General features: G+C 32.7%; 1 protein-coding gene across 1 annotated transcript in view; it reads right to left on the bottom strand.

Annotated features, from left to right (window-relative positions):
- Positions 1–19,248, bottom strand: part of LOC118181101 (uncharacterized) — a 293,578-nt gene that overhangs the window by 66,693 nt on the left and 207,637 nt on the right. Inside the window, exon 2 of the mRNA XM_035350180.2 lies at positions 4,337–4,725. Within this exon, the coding sequence (XP_035206071.2) occupies positions 4,337–4,725 (389 nt within the window). The remainder of the gene's footprint in view (positions 1–4,336; positions 4,726–19,248) is intronic.

Below are 19,248 nucleotides of genomic sequence, written 5' to 3'. Positions count from 1 at the left end.
AAACTGGCTCGTAATTAGTACGTTACACAGGCGGGGATGCGGGAACCACGAAAACCAACCATGTAGGCAGCCATTTCGCTTGGTATTGAAATCGAATCGAACTCTGACCATTCAGCGGTCTTAACAATTCGGCCACTGGTTAGGCGACATGCATTTCGGAGGAGTCTGGAGGTTCAACATCACTTAAATCTTCATCTGAACATATAAAGTGTGACGTCGTGGATGCTCCAATTGTAAGGGAAGTAACACTGGTATTGGTGATGCATCACTTTTTTATTCACGACACAAGACACAGATACAAAATTTAATTAATACATTTAGAAAACTGTTACGAGATATCCGAGGATGGTGATACTATCAGAGACGTTAAAGAAATGGCACTTGTCATTCACTGGACGAATAAAAAATCTCCACACCTTCGCTCGCTGGAGGAGGCTCCCAACTCTCTCTCCGACAGGCGTCGAAACCACATCTATTATATTTGTGCATGCGCATTACTCTGTAACGTCGTTATCATCCAGAGTTCTTTATAACCAAAGTCTATTTCCTTTTCAGTTCTTACAGGATCAAATAAAATAGTCAGGAGGCCTTTTCTTTATTGGATACTAGCTGTACCCGCCCGGCGTTGCCCGTGCATTTAGAAAATGCAGATAAGTGAATAGCGCAGGAATAGTAGTGTAGGACATGTAGACTGTCTCTCTCTCTTCCCCCCCCCACAAGCTACAAAAAAGAAATGAATTGTAATTAATCGATTTAATGTATCGTCAAAACAGCAAACTAACGCTAGAATAAAGAAATCAATTGTTACAATCGAACGTTATTTGAAAACAAATAATAATATCAGTGAGTCAAAAAAACCGTGATTAATTAATTATAAATAATAAGCTACAAAAAAGAAATGAATTGTAATTAATCGATTTAATGTATCGTCAAAACAGCAAACTAACGCTAGAATAAAGAAATCAATTGTTACAATCGAACGTTATTTGAAAACAAATAATAATATCAGTGAGTCAAAAAAACCGTGATTAATTAATTATTAATAATTTTTAAAAAATTTTTCTAATTCAAAAATCGAAAATCGGGCTTCGAGGTCTGGTGGCCAGCCCCTTTGTGCTTCCGTATAAAAAATTCCAGGTCCCTGCGTGCGATAGATTTGGCTGGAGAGCTCGGTCAGACAGACAGACAGACAGACAGACAGACAGACAGACACATTACACTTGCTTTTATTATTAATGTATCGTCAAAACAGCAAACTAACGCTAGAATAAAGAAATCAATTGTTACAATCGAACGTTATTTGAAAACAAATAATAATATCAGTGAGTCAAAAAAACCGTGATTAATTAATTATAAATAATAAGCTACAAAAAAGAAATGAGTTGTAATTAATCGATTTAATGTATCGTCAAAACAGCAAACTAACGCTAGAATAAAGAAATCAATTGTTACAATCGAACGTTATTTGAAAACAAATAATAATATCAGTGAGTCAAAAAAACCGTGATTAATTAATTATAAATAATTTTTTTAAAATTTTTCTAATTCAAAAATCGAAAATCGGGCTTCGAGGTCTGGTGGCCAGCCCCTTTGTGCTTCCGTATAAAAAATTCCAGGTCCCTGCGTGCGATAGATTTGGCTGGAGAGCTCGGTCAGACAGACAGACAGACAGACACATTACACTTGCTTTTATTATTATAGATAAATTACTCAATACAAAAATATTTTGTGTCCTTTAATAAAATATGTCTATCCTGTCTAGGTTTACTCTTGGAATTCAGAGAAAGAATTTCGAAACAAATTCAAATTCACAAACTTCGTGGTACGTTTAAAAGTAATAAAATTCATCAGGAGCTGAATTATGAATTCAACCTCGAACATACTAATACCACCTTTTTAGAGTTTCATGAAAAACTAGCTCGTATAAATAATGGTACTAAATTTTATGATCATGTCATTAATGATCTTAGTTATAAGAATTTATCATCGAAATCTACATATGTTTAAGTTAACTTTACAAGTTACGATAATATATTTGCAATGCTTTTAATATTAACGATATTTCGTATTCTGCACTATTTATATCATATTTGCATATTTTCAATCATATTTTTACTGATAACTTCTGCTGGAGTTGTTGATTACTGTATCCGCAGACACGCGGAGCTGTTAATAGGATACAATTTTTTTCTTAACTTATCGTTCCATTTATAGTTTCATTAGAATTTAATTATATATGATCACCATTTAAAAATTAAATTTATAAACATTTAAAATTAAATTTAAAACATTTAACATTTAGAAACTGTAATTAATTAATAATTTCGAAACTCTAAACGTTTTCAATAGAGGGAAGAGTTTTCAATCCAGGGGCTTCACGCACTATATCGCGATACCGTGAAATATTTCAAGATTTGTCTAAATTGTACCGTATTTATGCCTAATGAAGGTTTCTGTTTTCAGCAACATTACGCCTTAACGTGGACTTCATGGTATCAAATGAACAGTTCTTTTAATTATATAAACTCAGGACGTTAATGAAATTGGAACAGTTATGCCAATGATATAAATTTTGTTATAATACGCCTATTAAACTCTCATTAGCTTTAAGCGCGTATTTTACTTAAATGCGATCCTGAAAAATGTCAGTTTGCCTTCGTAAAAGTGTTTTCTCTTGCACATTTAATAGTTATTGCATCAACATACGTTATATACCCTCCCAACCGAGTTAGTGGTTTGCGACTCTAACTACTGTACCAAAGGGTTCGGGTTCGAATCCCGGAGAAGGCATGGATGTTTGTAAATGTTTAGTGTCTGTGCGGCACGGTAGCACTCAAAATATACAGCGAGCCAAAAGTCCTCTCGAGAGGTTGGTGGTAAGGAAAACAGTTAGGAGGCCACCCCTCGGGTGATCTCCTTCCAGACTGAGGGCAGAACTGATCAAAGTTGTACTGTCACCTGTATGATGTCCAACGCTCTTGCCATTGACAGGGGCAATCTTGCCTCCTTACCACGATGAATTTCGTGGGCATTTTCTGACATCAGACAAGCAAGATTAGCCACAACAACATACGTTGTATACCAATTACCAATACATAATCTCTAACCACTTGCTTGATTAAAAAAAACGTTTTATTGCTAAAATTCTTTTCAAGCCTTTCTTTAGGATTTATCTTAAAAATTCATTAAGAAAAAAAAGAGATATTCTCTGGTTTTTCTTCCTCCTATCCTATCTACGTCATTTATTTTTTTTTTCCACTGACCAGAAATACATCAGTAATAGGTTATATAATAGAGCATCAATAATAGAGCATCTAAAGACGACGCCCCGGTAGGATTGATTTGATTAGAATGAGAGATAAGAATAGAAACAAGATACTCACTTCCCTCAAGTTTTAATGAAGTTCTGTGCACTATTGTAATGAAGTTCTATGTTCTACTGTAACTATTATAATTACCGGAAACTATTCTGCAGTGTAGTCAGTCTCCAAATGGAAACTCTGCATTTGTTATTATTTTAAGCAATCAAGTTGTAGTTTCTATTAACGAATTTTAACCTGATCAATTTTAAAACAATATTTAATTATTTAGAATTTTTAACTGGAGATTCAACAGCCACGATGCGATAATTCATCAGAAAAACGAAGCTGCCAAGTGGATTTAGTTTATAAAATACAGTCGTACTTTATAAATTATTCAAAATCATTTGATTTTAAGACCTGTTGCAAAATTAGAACTGCGTTTAGAAAACTGAGCGTTGATGAATTAAAAAAAATAAAAAAAAAACCTCAACAACCCCCAAAAACAAAATATTATTGTCAAATGATCTTGTAAAAAAAGATTGTGACTTTATTTATAATGCCAGCGTATTGAAAGCGTATTGAAAGATTAAACTACCTTTTAGCCACCCATTCCACTCCCTACATAAAAATCCTTAAATCTGTATGAACCAGCAGCCAGAAACTCCTCGAATACTGTGGAAGCTTTCGTTGAAGAATAAGGCGTTAAACAGATGCACATGTACATGACTTTTTTACTTGCCCCTTATATGCTACAACTTAATTAAATCATTACACTTATAAATATTCCCCCAGATTAAAATTTTATTTTACTGTTAAATATCTCTCATTTCTGAGGATTTTCCATTTTTTTATATATTTCTCCATACCTATTTTCAGGTTTTTCCCTAAGCAAGTGTTCCAGACTTGTTCTGTTGTTCAGATTGTTCAAATCTGTTTTTAATACAGTTTTTTTAACACAGATTTGATGTCCGTTTTCCCCCTTTTTTATACTTAGGTAATATCAGCAATTTTTTGTAAAGTAGAAGGTAACTTACTTGTGTCTCAGTAACATTTAAGAGTTTAGCCATCTCAGTTCTTTCGCTGGAAGAAAGATACTTCTTAATCTCAAACTGTTTTTCCAACTCGAAGATCTGCCGTCCAGTGAAGGTTGTTCTGGCTTTTTTCCTCTTGCCCTTGTCCCCGCTCTCTTGGTCACTACCACAGCTTGGAGGCTTATTGTCCCCGAGGGTGGAATTGAGATTGCTAGAGCAATTACTGTTGCCATTCAGACTGCCCGGTGGACTGACACTACTTAAAGCACCAGGTTCACCATCTGTAACCTGTCCCACAACTGGACTTTTGTTATTGTTTCCATCAAGTGGTGGACTTTGCTTAGTTTCTTTTTTCCTTTTGCTTGATTTGTTGACTGTGTTATGAGGTTTACCTGTAAATGAAAAGCAACTGACATTAGTCACAATTATAAAATCTCAAAAGTTTTTAACTTTGGTGTAATGTTAATGTTTCGATAATTGAAGAAATTAATGATTTTTCAGATATCATCTACATATCACTTTGATAAAGCTATCATTAAGCAGAGAAAAATGACAGAAATTCATAATAGACATAGAATTCTGAATTTTCACTTTAAGTAAGCAGGCAAGAAGGCATTCATTGTTTTTTCTTTACATCGAAATATCCTTTTCTAATTACATTTTAATCAAAATGCAAACACTTTACTACGTTTTAAAATACATCAGGTGATAATGAAAAACAATTATAAGACATAACGTAAATTATTATACTATAACACATGATATATGTATGCATGTAGGTAAGTATAAAACGTTGTTTTGTACTTCTTTGACGCTGGAACCATGGTAATTGTTTTAATTCTGTCCATCCCCTTGAAGAATAGCAAAATTAAGCTAATCATATTTTGTTCCAAGTTTTTAGCTCTTTAGATTTATTTGATTCAGCTTTCGAATTTTATGTTTTCTTCCTTTGGTTTCTAAAAAGGTTATTATAAATTTTTGTATTTTTATTTACTTATTTATTTATTTTTTTACAATTTTTAATGTCTCTTATCAATGTTCATTGCCCCCTCCACCGTGTTTATGGAAAGTTAAGATAAATTTAAATATACATTTAAGATATGGGAATGGACTAAAAAAAAAGAAAAATCAAATACTCATTCATGAATAATGTTATATTATAAAAGGTTAAGTTAATTTGATACGGCAAAACACACAAGGCCTATCTGGCTATGGAAAGGATGCCTTCGTGGGGAATTTTTTTTAAGAAACTGGCTTGTATTCACGTTACACATGGGGGAAAACATAAAAACCATTTACGCAAGCAGTCCGTTGGCCTGGGTTCGAACTTGGGTCCAACTTTCAGCATTCAGCTGATGGGATCTATGTTACAATAACAGTACCCTGTGTATCCAAACACTGATACTTAGATTAGATAACAAAAGTAAAGAAAGAGCTAAATAGAACAGCTTTCATATGCATAATTGTTTGTACCCTAAAAAAAACTTTTTTACTTAATACAACATATCCCACAAGGCTAAGACGCCTCTTGCTCTTGATTCAGTTTTGATTAACAGCACCTCAAAGAAATGGTTTCAGATACCGATTGGCATGAAAAGAAGTTATTTTAGAAGATAATAGTGATAAAGTTTTTCTGCTTACTTACTATATCTCTCCTAAATGAAAGGCATTTAAAATTTAAAATATTAATTAATTTAATTAATCTGGGAATGAAGAAAAAATAAATATAATAGTAATTTTTATTATAAAGCTAGCATTGTAGAGACATTCGATTATTTCGAAGCAAGAGACATGAAAAATTAGTAATGCCCTCGCCGGGACTCGAACTCCGGAACTCTCGAATACGCGGCGATCGTGCTGACTGTTACACCACGAAGGCATGCTAAGAAGGTGGGAGAAATGTCTTGTATACTCCCCCTTTTAAAGGGCGACTTGGGCATGGGGGACCCAATCGCCAAATCTTAATGGTGGAGAATTATCATCCACCACTTTAGTTCGGGCGCCACTGTAGAGTTATTATTAAGTACTTTGAAGCAGGAAGACGTGAAAAATGAGCAATGCCATCGCCGAGACTCGAACCACGGACCTACGCGCCGAGCGTGCTGACCTCTACACCACGATTTACCTTATAGCATACCTTATAGCATTTTCTTATACCTTATAGCATTTTCTAATTCCATTTACCATGAAGGCTGCTTCTTCATATAACTAATTTATTTCTTTCCTGTATTTTAATGCACCAACAAAATATTTGGCCTTAAATAAAGGAGTTTAGATATTTGTACATGATAAGTAAGTGGTATCTTCTTAATTTAACAGAAGCACAACTCAGCCAGCTTGCGGGTAATTTAAATGCAAGTTCAGATTCAACTGAAAGTGAAATACAAAATCAGCGGGTCTAACTAAACCTTGGCTCCTTCGTAGCGTTCGTGAAAAAACACCGGCAAGCAGAGGCTTAAGCCAATAAATTAAATTCAACAGCAAGGGAAGCTAAGAAGAATGACGGTCAGCCTAAGTTACCAAGTTACCGTCTTCTAAAAACTCAAGAATTTTTATATTTATTTTTTAACTAATTTGCATTCTGGTGGAGGTAGACAAAACAAAAAGCAAAAAGATAAAATAGCTGGGCTAATTAATATTAACCTTATATATTTAATGTAGAAAGTTATACAGATTGCTCGTCTACAGGATTTATATCTTTAAATATCTATGCTAAACATGAGCTTCCAGTTACAGTTTTTCCAAAACAAAGTACAGAATTTTATGAAAATACTTTCAAGAGTTATGGCTTTGTAAAGTTCCAGTCAAGACAAAAAAAAAAAAAAAAAAAAAAAAAAAAAATGTTTTACTTAATGAAACGTCCACTACATTTTGCAAAGTTAAATACAAAAAGTTGTACACATTTACGTATATGCTAGTAACTAACAGCTAATATGAAGTTAGTTACGATCGCTGTTTTACCTAGTACGGAGCTATCAGCACCTTTTGTTTCATAATTTCTCTTAATTTTGAAAAACATCTCTTCAGAATCCTTTAGTAACATACACTGAGAAATAATTTGGACATCATACTAAAAGAGTTTGTTCCCGGTCAGTAGTCCTCCTTAGCAGTGTAAAAGTAAAAAAAGAGTAAATTCGTTCTTGAGTATTTAACCTGAATTTTTTAACTAAAGCTATGGAAATTTCACTGAAGTCATAATAAATCGAAATTTTTCTGTATGGTGACTGCGTAAAATGTTATGTTTTTTATCTTTTTCTCACCTGATGAAACTATTTTCATAAACTTCATCAACTCATTTTGAAAATCTTTGTAATTGAGCGTACATGGCTAAGACAATATTTTAGGAAATAAATCCCTAGACATCTTTTCTAAAAAGCTATATAATGCTAAAACCAGCAAATTAGTTTCCTGAAATTCAAAACAGATTTTTGGGGTAAGAAATGTTTGTCAACATGTTAAAGTTTTTACATTAAAATATATTACGTAGCTACTATTTCACATAAGAAATAATTTATAGCAAGAAATTAACTGAAGTTTCGAATGTTACCAATATTTTAAACATTTAAATAAACGGAAAGAATGTATTAATTTAGAAGTTAAACAACAAAAATCAGCGTTATATTTTCAAATTTTCGCAGACTAGTTTCGATGGTTTTACGAATCATCAATCTCAGCCGCAAAAGCGCAGACGAACGAAATAAGATATAGTGATTAGATAAGATAGGAAATATCCTAATTATTGGGCATATTGTGTTTAAAAAAACGCAAAGTAAATTAAAATTTAGTAAATAAGTTCACTTTTATAGAATAGAAATTATTAGAAAATTTATCTTGATGACAAGAATATATTGTTGAATAACAAGTTAAGAAATAAACTTGAGAATATGATTGTAAAATGAAATCGTCAAACATATTGTATATTATGATACAAAAGACGTGAAGTAGTAAAATTCTCACATATGTTTTCTAAAGAACGAGTGAAGTACGGGAAAGTATCATTAAAAAATAGCATTTGCTTTAGCGGAAACGTTATTTCTAATTTGATAATTCCTAATATTTCATAAAAAATAAACATATCTTATAATAAATTTTAAAAAGTGTATTATTTATTAGCGTTTTCTGGAATACAGGGAAGTTAATATAAATTTAATTTTTATCCAACTTATGTAGAATAATTATTATTCAAGAATAAGATAATAAAGACTTAATGACTATAAAATTTAATGACTATAAAACTTAATGACTATAAAACTTAATGACTATAAAAATACACAAGGCCTAGACAATTTTTCAAACAAGGCATAATCTTTTCTACATTATATCTACATATATTCCTTAAGAATACATAAAATCGTTTTCTAAATAATAATGTGACATTGCACATTGAGATGCACGATCTTATTCACTTGACGTCATTCCTTGCTATATTATTCTCATCTTTTATAAGGATGAATACATTTAATAGAAAATGAAGGCAACACAATTATCTAAAATTATAGAAAGATGTATTCTAAGTATGTTTTCTTTCCTGCTTAAAAGTACCTTTTGAATGCATTTTAAATGCATTTTTTGAGCCTAAAAAGGAGTACTAACATCAAATCCGCAACGAAAAGGCCGAGTTCTATTTCATGAGGCAGTTTATCGGCAGTTAAATGCGGTCGTTTCATTTTATTTCCGATATCCCATGAAGGGGAATGAATAAAAAGAGCTAAGAATAAGATTGAAATATTTGTAGCGGTGGCCTCACAAATGGAAGAAAAGTGACGTCTCTCCTGCCGGCAATTGCTTTTGGAGCTCAATCAAAAACCCAATTCTACCTTATCAAGCGTCTTTTCGCTTCTTTCGATGGCTGCATCTCAACCTACAAATTTACCATCTGCTGACACTTATTTCCTTATTGTCACTTCCATTGTCGCCATAGTTCTGACCAGAAAACACTTGACATCGACGAAAATCTCGCCTGCTATGGTTTGGCGTTACAGGGGGCACGCTCATATTACTTCCCAGTTAAGAAATTGGGTCAAAGAGAGAATCGTTATACCAAGATGTCGCATCCTAAAGCGCGGAAAGTCTTTTCCATCGCGCATTAACTCAGAACAACTTCTTAATCTACTGTATGTACTTATTTTGTATACTCCTGAAAATTCCTGTCTTATCATTTATTATCTGAAGATATACTTGCGTGCATTCTTGTATTAATAAAATAATTAAAATAAATATATTGAGTTGGTTCTTCAGTTTCTACACTTTCTCTAACATAAAAATTTATTCAAGGACAAACTCAACAAACGCTTTATTTTAAAACATTTAACTTACATGTTTTTTTCCCTTCAAGCTTAGACAAGTATATAATTTATTTTTCTTATAGCGCAGATTAGATGCATGAAGAAGCAAGCTTTATTATTCTAGCTTCACTTAAATGCTCACCTACTATTACAAAGATGAAAGACTTGCGAATGATGGAATGCTGAAGAGGAAGGCACAAAACTGCCGTTTGAAATTAATAAGAACATAAAAGGAACTGTCAATATTTCATAACATTTCCCTTTTTTTTTTTGTAAACATTTCCAAATGAAAATTGCACTGGACCAATCTAAGTCGCAACGACACAAACAAATTGCACACATGTGGTGAACATACAGGGTGTACATACTGGGTGAAATGAAAAACTGCTAATTACGAAATGCTATGTATGTAACTTGTTACTGTTTACTTCTCCTTACATGTGCTTAAAGACTATTTAAGAAATTTAAAATAGTACTCATGTATAAAATTTGTTTGTATCGTTGCGACTTTAGATTAGTCCAGTACGATTTTCAGTTGGAAATATTAAAAAAAATGGAAAATGTTTGTCATTTTAAAAGGAGTACTTTTGTTGGAAAATAAAATGAATGATGATTTCTTGCATTCTGAGTATAATAAAAATAAATTTTAGTTATTCGTTCTACAATAGGAAGGGCGAATAAATACTCAAGATTTAAATGAGATTACATACTAGAAGGACTCCATATTATTATTATCATTAATGAAGAAAATTAATTGCGTTTTCATCACGGTGACCACTATTAAGAACTAGATGGAAAACATAAAGTAACTAAACCGAAATAGGAGAATGAATAGAACACTAGCTGCACAGAGGATAATAACGCTGAATACTCTTAGTTTGACGCGGGTATAAATTTCATCAAATGGGTTAGGTGCATGAGAATTTTCGTGTTTTTCCCTATGTGCAAAGTGAATGCTGGTCAATTTTTCTTTAGGAAGTTCTCCACGAAGCCATTCCTACCTTAAACAGGAAGCCCTAGTATACTTCGCCCTAATGTAAGTAGTTAACTAAAAGAAAAATCTTCAAAATTAAGGAAGGAAATCGAAATTATGGAATATTTTTAAGAAAAAAAAATACTCTAGTAAAAGAGTTTCCTCTTCTTTTTTTTTCTTTCTTTAAAAAAGCAAGAGATGAAAAAGAGTTTATTTATATTGCGAAATCATAAATACCATTTAACCTTCAAATACAGGTTTTCTCAGCAATGCGAAGGAACAGCTTTCTTCTGAAACTTCCGTAAGTGAGAATAATATAAAGCTTACTTTATAAGAGGAAAGGACATCTGTATTCCAAGCCTCTCCGCTCCGAAAAATAATTCCATCATTATATGCCAAATAACAAAGTAATACTTAACAGAAATAATGTTAAAATAAGATAATAAATAAACAGTTCACATAAATAGAAACATAAGTACAGTATGCTGCTTTCCCCTTCCACAGTTGATAACACAACGAGCGCCCTGGGAGAAAGAATTAGAGATGGAGACAACGAAGATATAAGCTAAGGCGTCGAAGATTTGAAGATAGGGCTAAGGTAATCTATTAGAAATTTCATTTTAATTTTTTTGCAGTTTCTATGCTTGTTTCCTCCACAATCGAAAATCGAGGTTTGCCGTGCATTCTGATGTGTATTGAGCTTTATTTTTGCTGGTGTGACTCACTTAATAGCTACATGCTTGATTAGTTATTTAATCTAATTTTTCTATGTGGTACAATTCTCAGTAGGCATTTGAATCAAACGGTATTTCTCCTTCCTTCTTAGCGAGCCTTCGTGGAGTAGTGGTCTGCACGCTCAGCACGTACTGAGATGTCCGCGGTTCGATTCCCGGCGAAGGCGTTGCTAATTTTTCACTTCTCCTGCTTCCAAAAAAATTTAACGGAACGTTATAAAGAGAGTAGTATCTGCTGCAACAGTTTTGCTCAACAGTTTTGCTTAAAGTAAAACTGTAACTACTTTTATTATTCAAATGTACTTGTTAATTTAACCATAAACTAGATAAACGTACATTTACAAGTTAAAAGATATATTTTACCCAAGCTGCTGCGATCATTTACAGTAGACTGCATTTTTTCTAATGACAAATGACAATCTTATTAAATCTGAAATTTCATCAATTTGAGGCTTCATCATCAACATTCACTTGAGGTTTTAATGCTTATTAAATGGTTGTAATGCTATGTTTCACGTACTGTTTCGTCATGGCATCGATTACATTGATGACAATTAAAAAAGGCGATGCCCCTTTGTCCAATTAGCGCATGTTTCTGACTTTAAGTTTAGTTTTAACTAACTTAACATGTTCATAACTTTAAGTTTAACTCAAATTACATTAAAAATAACGTAACAACAACACATATAAGGCTTGAATAATCGCAATAAACACAATTATAATAATATGATTTTCATTAATCAACGCAACACTTGTTTCGTTATTCTCTAAATACTGAAAATAAAGTTGGCATATACCGGGAAATGAAATTTAAGTTTGAGAATTATTTATTAGGTTTAAAAAATAAAAAATGAAATTTTATGTATCAAACAGAGAGCTGCTTCTTTTGTATTCTCAACGTACAAGAAATGTTCCAGCCATTAATATCAGGTTAAAACATTAGGAATATCCTTCTCAATTCCTGAAAGAATTCAGAATTTGAAGTGATTCCAAAAAATTATTCAGAATTATTCATGTGCCTTACAGATCACCGAAAAGACTAATCTGCTTAAATTTTCGTCTCTTAGTCCTGATTTATAAAGCATACAAAAGTTGAGTCCAGTATATTGCTATACATTCGATCCGAAATGTCTTTAAAAGATAAATACGTGGACAGATAGCAAAGCTAACTTTGATTTCTCCCTACGAAAAACCACTGCAAAGTTGATTTTATTCCGTAAGATTCAATCCCCGTAAGCATCGAGTCATGCACAGTCTGAAATAGCTTAGCAATATCATGAGCATCCCCCCTCCGTTTCGAGAGGGAAGGCGAGAATTGCAGCGAGAGAGTATTTTCGTTAAAGAGGCATTTGCAATTCCAAGCACCACCACGTATTCCGGCGTGTCTCGGTGAGCTTACATCGGCAAACACTTGCCTGCCTATCACTCGAAACAGAATTTGCCTTCTTTTCTTCAGTTACTTTATGTTTTCTCCCTTTTCAGTTGAGCCATAGGAAGAAAAGGAAATAAGTAGTGTATAGAAGAGAACCCATCTACGAGAGAGAAAGACGGAGGGAGGAAAAAGAATTGGGAATAGTCTCATCCATCCTTTCCTATCTGCTCGTGCAAGTGTAAGGACGAATAATATATCGCTGGTAGTGATGTAAGAACAAGAAGCAGCATAAGAATCGGCCAGCCGTCTAAAAGACGTTAGAAGCTGCAGTTTTTCTTACAACTGACTCCGATGCAGATGCTCTCGGAGACATGGTAAAACATGTATGCAATATAAACTTCGATAGACGATATCTGCTGGTTGTGGAAGGAGGAGGGGAAGAATTTGGATTGGAAAACAGCTGTAAGACGCGAAAGAAAGGATTCTATGACTGCAACGGCGTGTGCTATTTTGGAATATCTCTTATTCCACTTCCCTCTTCAACTTGATCTCGCTTTGAATTTATTATGTTTTTTCTCCTTTTTTGCATTTCGCTTTGCACTTCACTTTCGGATTGTTTTCAAAACGAATCCCCTTCTGTTTCTTCTCACTTCGTTCGCTTTTTTCAAATTCTCAAGCTGTCGTTTTTCCCTCTGGTAACTTCTTTTCCCTTATAAAATACCACTTTCCGAACGTTAGCTGTCAATCTAGCATTATGAGCAGTCGTCCACTAGCTGGACACTGACCATCTCAAGATATGCGCATAGACACTGGGAATTTTAATAATTCTGGCACGTTCTTAACAGCATGCGTTGACAGCTGTGGCTGTCTTTTCTTCGTCGTTTTTCTAGCCTAATATTTGGATTGCAGAAATCATATTTTTAATATTATTTTTGTCTCTTCACTTTCCAGGATGTTCGCAGTGGTCAGTTACGCATAGCTATGATATGCTAATTCCTTCTCTAGGAAAATGCATATTTCAAATTTTAGAGGCATCGCTCATGGCTTTTTCCGAGAAAATATTGACCTTAAAAATCTCGTAGAATACGTAGCGTAAGGGTTCAAATTCTGATTCCGAAACGAAAATATGTCACTGAGTTAGACACCTTCAGTAATTCCAGCACTGCAGAAAGAAAATAGCAGTTTTAATCTGGAACGTCAAAAAATTAAATCATAAGAAAAAGGTATCGGAAATATATCAAAATGTATTAAGGACGATTTGAAATATTTTTTTTTAATTCCGAGCTTTGAAAAGGATATGGTTCTACTATCAGTACATAAAGCCTTTACTTCATCGTTCTACTACACGATAAATAAATAACGCACATTTTGCATTCTGACATGTTTAATCTGTATCGATACAGATATTACCTTTCATCCAGTGCAGCTCGAGTTCTAAAAAGAAAATTCCGCTTAATTACGTTTAGCTGTCATCTGCAGGGAACGTTTATTTTGATTTTAAGTAAATCTAGCATTTAATTTCGTAATTATACCTTTAATTTTAAGTTTAAATGTAGCTGAAATAAAAATTAAAAGCTTAAAGTCAAAAATTATCATCGCCTTAATTATCACCGTCAAAAATTGTCAAAATTTTCCTTTCAAGCTGGTGTTCAATTTTCATTTGATGTTCTGTAAGATGACCTTGAATTCTAAATTTGTTACTCTTTGAGCAGAGTTACTCATAGGGTAAATTATTTCACGATAAATCCGAACTTAAGCAAACAATCAAAACTTCTAATTTCATCACTGGGAACAAATATCTTACTAATTCAAAACAAGAATATACCTACTTCTCTAAAGACCAAATCTGCTGAATTCGCCCTTGGTTTTAATTTTAAATGATAGTATTACTTACTTGCACTTAAATCAAATCATGTGATATTTCTTCGTCTAAAATCGCCGTACAAAATTAAAATAAAATGGCTCATTCTGGTTTTATAGCTATTTAAAATAATGAGAACCGAGAAATAATTTATTTTATTTAATAAAGGTAAAATGTAACTGTTAAAAAAAGCTGCTCCTTCTTTAACTAAACTTTTTTTAAGCCCATTTAATGATTGTACAGTGGCATACGCTAATCTGATGGCATTTTTAGAGTATATTTTAATTTAAAATGCTTCATAAAAGAAAGACACGCAATTACAACATATTGCATTCTTTTGCAAGTAAATTAATCGTTTCAAAATTGAAAAGGGCTTTATGCTATATCAAGAAAAGAGCAAAGTTGTTCCTGAGCAGCGAATCATTAAAGCATTAAACAAGGTGAAATTTACTAGTTAACCCCTCTAATAGTGTTTCATATTGTTAGTAATTTGTTCTACTTTGTCGATTTTCGTTACAAAGTTAAGAAGTTAGTTTAAAAGTAAACGCAGTTTGGGAACGATCCCTAGCCATTATTATATTAAACATTTTGAGGCTTTAATTTGCAATGAGGCGGGGAGCTCGCTGTCAAAGTTATTAAATGAGGGCAGCTATTGAATCGTCCAACTTGGAAACGTACGTTAATGATTCAGTCGAAGTATATCATTGAATGTTTGGCATATTTCTCTTGGGAAGGCAGTGATCGCTAAACGGATGATAACTACAGGATAAATGTCGATTGTAATATTCAGTCTTCATCATGTTAAATGCAGACTTAATGAACTGCGCAACACACGCTAATGGCATTCTGCCTAATATAGAGGACTCAAGCTATTCATAGTGATTCCAATTTAAATGCGGAGGCTTATTACCGATTAATATAAACTTTAATAATAATTTGACAGAGTTCGCTGGCTTTTCAAATCAAAGCGAAACGTTGCTATTGGTACTCTCTAAATATAGACTAAAAATGCAACCACATGAATTGTAAGAAGATTGGAAATAATTGACAAGCGGCTCTTCAGTAATTGATAGTTTATGAATGAATATATCAGTCGCGAAAACGCTGGAAAACATACAATCATATTTAAATTGTTTCACGAAGCTATGAAAAAGTATTGTTTTGAGAACTATGACGCAAATGAAGCAGTTTTATAACGTGGTAATTAGCCTCTTCACTTTGAATTATTTATCTCCTCTATTTCAGGCTTTTCAGTAGCCGAGTTAGATAACCCTTATATTTGGTTCTGGGTTCGTTCTTCAGCGATGGAATGGGCTGCGTGCTTGAGGATTTCGTTGTTTTTCTTCATATTCTTGCCCAAATACATTAAAAATGCTACCGCCCGTTTTCGCCTACACTATTTATCTGCAGCATTTTGCTTATTCCAACTGGTATCATCAGTCTCATTGCTTGTAAGTGCATGAGCAATCTTCTCATCCACTGAATTAAAACCCAAATTAAATCCTAGGTGACAAAATGTACGGAAGATTCATACCAATTCTTTGTGAAAGTAAAATCGCTCCAAACTAAAAGTTCGATCTGGGTTCGATTCCAGACGAACGGGCTGGCCTCATGGACACTTTCGCGGTCTTTCCCATGTGTAATCTAGATATAAGTCAGTTTCTCTTGTTCTTCGCGAAGGCATCTCTCCTCTTAAGCAGATAGCGCTCGCGTGCTTTACTATAATAAAATAAACTAAATCTTCTTTATGAAATCCTGCCTTGCTAAACCACAGTAAACGGATAATTATTGCAGCATCAATCGCAATAAATTTATTATCTGCTATTTTTTCGGGCATTATTACATTTTAGTTCGATAGAAATAAGAGTGTAAATATTATATTCACTCGAATATAAGACCCCTATCTTTTCCAAATTTGGGGTTCTAAGATTTGGTAAGGTCTTACACAATCGAGTACTTTGATAAATGAAATTTCATAATGAGAGGAAAGGGTTAATTATGACACTAAATAGTATAATTATGCTGTTTAAAGGAAGAATTGATCACACAGCTAATTACCGTATATGTAACTACCGCTACTTATAAGAGTCACGTTAGGTTGAGATATTTCAACTTTTGCGGACATCCACTACACTGGTCAAATTAAATTAATTAAAAAATTAACAATTTAAAGGAAAATATTGATACATATTGATACAAAATATGTAATATGTATATCCCCGTATTTGCCGGCGTATAAGACGCACCGGTCTATAAGACGAAACCCACCTTATTCTATACACATTTTTGAAGGATAAAACTTTATTACTGATCATTATAATGAATTTACAGTATTTAAAATATAAAGTAATACAAATGCAAAGTAATACTTCCTGCGAATACCCAATCTATCTGGGGAAGAACACCTTTTAATCTTCTTCGTCACAACCCAAACACTTATTTGCAGAGCTAAATGAAGAATTATTTTCTAAGCTGGGGATGGCCCGAAATGCCTCTTGACAGCTCTGTTTCCATGTTCGTTAGCATACTCAATCACATGTAGCTTGTATGCTATGTTATAGCAATGCCGACGGTGTTTTTGAGCCATAACTTGCTAAAAAATTTAAGAAAACTGAATAGCAGAAATTTCACACATTTAAATGCAGATAGCAAAAATTGGAAAGTTTAAACGAACCCAGCTGTGATCGTCGGTGACAGCACATGGGCATTCACTAAACGCTCCGTAAGTACTGTTCTCAACCTCCGCAAGGAAACAAAAAAAAAAAAAAAAAATCGCATAAATCCGAATAGAAGAAATTTCCAGAAATGAATGTAATCAAAATTGAGTATCGACGTATAAGACGCACCCCGTTTTTCAGACCTATTTTCAAAGAAAAAACGTGCGTCTGATACGCCGGCAAATACGGTAATTGTTGGAATTTACTTCGTCTTTTTTTTACGGAGCATCCGAAAAATTTTCAGTACAGCACGTTTATAAATTATATCGACATGACTATGAATTTTTGAATCATTTCAAAATTTAAATTAAAAATTAGGTGCCGATTAAGGTAATTTAATTAAAATAATCAAAGTGCTTTAGAAGTGCAATAAATTTTCAAAAAAGTTAATCTTTTTTTTAAATAACCATCTTGATATAAACTGCACAGACATGACCCTAAAATAAATACATAAAAATAAACATAAAAGAATATTCCTATAAGAAAGCAGAAAAAGCATTGGGGAACTAAAAGCAATGTGCTAGATAAATTTCGCAACCGAAGAAGAATTGCTAAAAATTTGTAAAACAACTGAAAGTAAATAATTTCAAGTAAAAAAAAATTTTCCGAGTCAAAGCTTTTAAGGAAGTTATTTTATCAAAAGGTAATTTAAGGTGAAAAATTTTAATAAAATAGCAAATTTTTTTTCTATTTAGGAAATGTGAAGGCTCATAGCCTAAATGAAAATAACGAAAAAAGACAACATGTCTCAAAAAGGAAAAATTTATAATAAATATCATTTATATAATACATAATTCCAGTTGTATAAAATTTATATAATACATAATTCCAGTTATATAAAATTTATATAATGCATAATTCCAATTGTTTGACCTGTGTAAAAAATAGCACCTCTCGTATCCTAAATGCTTATCAGTCATTAATAAAGGGTGATTGACTTTCTAATTTGAAATTTTGGCTCTAAGATTTCCATTAACAATCTTACCCTACTCACTTTTATCACATTGTTGAGTTATAAAGAATTAATATAAATGAATGTCATTATTTCAGTTGCTTTATCTATGTAAAAAAATAGCACCTCTCTTACCCCAAAGGCTACCATTAATCAATCACTTTGAAAAACATTTAATGGTATTTATCTTATTACCTACCATACCTGAAATTTAGAGTATGTGGGACAAACCAAAAATAACGTGCATTAATTAAAAATTTCACTAATAACAGCTCTGATAATAAAAACAGAACATATTACACAGCCGAACTTAATTGTTTTAAACACCACAGTCTGGAAAATAATTTTCAAGATAAATAACAGAACTTTTTAATGATATCTAGATACTTAAAAATCAATTTACGACTGCATATACAGATGAAATAAATAAGTTTAGCTTCATTTGAAAGACTTTTATGAACTAATTGAAACAAAACTAATAAATTCCGATTTATTGCCAGCAGTACCAAATATATAAAAAGAACATAGCCTTTATTTCTGAAAACATTTATAAAAAGTTTGTTTTCACATTGCCCATAATTCCACTTTGCTCCCTACCTACTGCTGGATTATTAAAAATAATAAAATAAAATATCGGAAAAGTTAAAATTTTTTGTATTGAGAATATTAACAGTTATGATTTTGAAAATTGTTACACCTTTTTTCCGTAAAAGAAATTTATAATAGACTTAATTTATAAATAGTAAAAATAATCACAAAGAAAAATTTACTCTTATTTTCAGATACAAATAATAACCTTGCAGAGACATTAGGTATTTTTTTTGGAAGCAGGAAAGACAAAAATATGCAACGCCTTCACAGGGAATACGCACCCGGCGTGCAGACCACCACCACCACACCACGAAGGCATGCCTAAAAAGGTGGGAGAAGTACCTTATAACCTTATCATATTAAAGAATTCTGGGTAAACTGAAACAACTAATATTTATGCTAAATATTTAAAACTTAATAAAACCATTTC

Source organism: Stegodyphus dumicola, chromosome X2, assembly GCF_044657685.1.
Source record: "Stegodyphus dumicola isolate Sdum_Otavi_A_Nest chromosome X2, ASM4465768v1".
In the NCBI taxonomy this organism is placed as follows: Eukaryota; Metazoa; Arthropoda; class Arachnida; order Araneae; family Eresidae; genus Stegodyphus; species Stegodyphus dumicola.
This window is presented reverse-complemented; position numbering and strand designations above follow the sequence as displayed.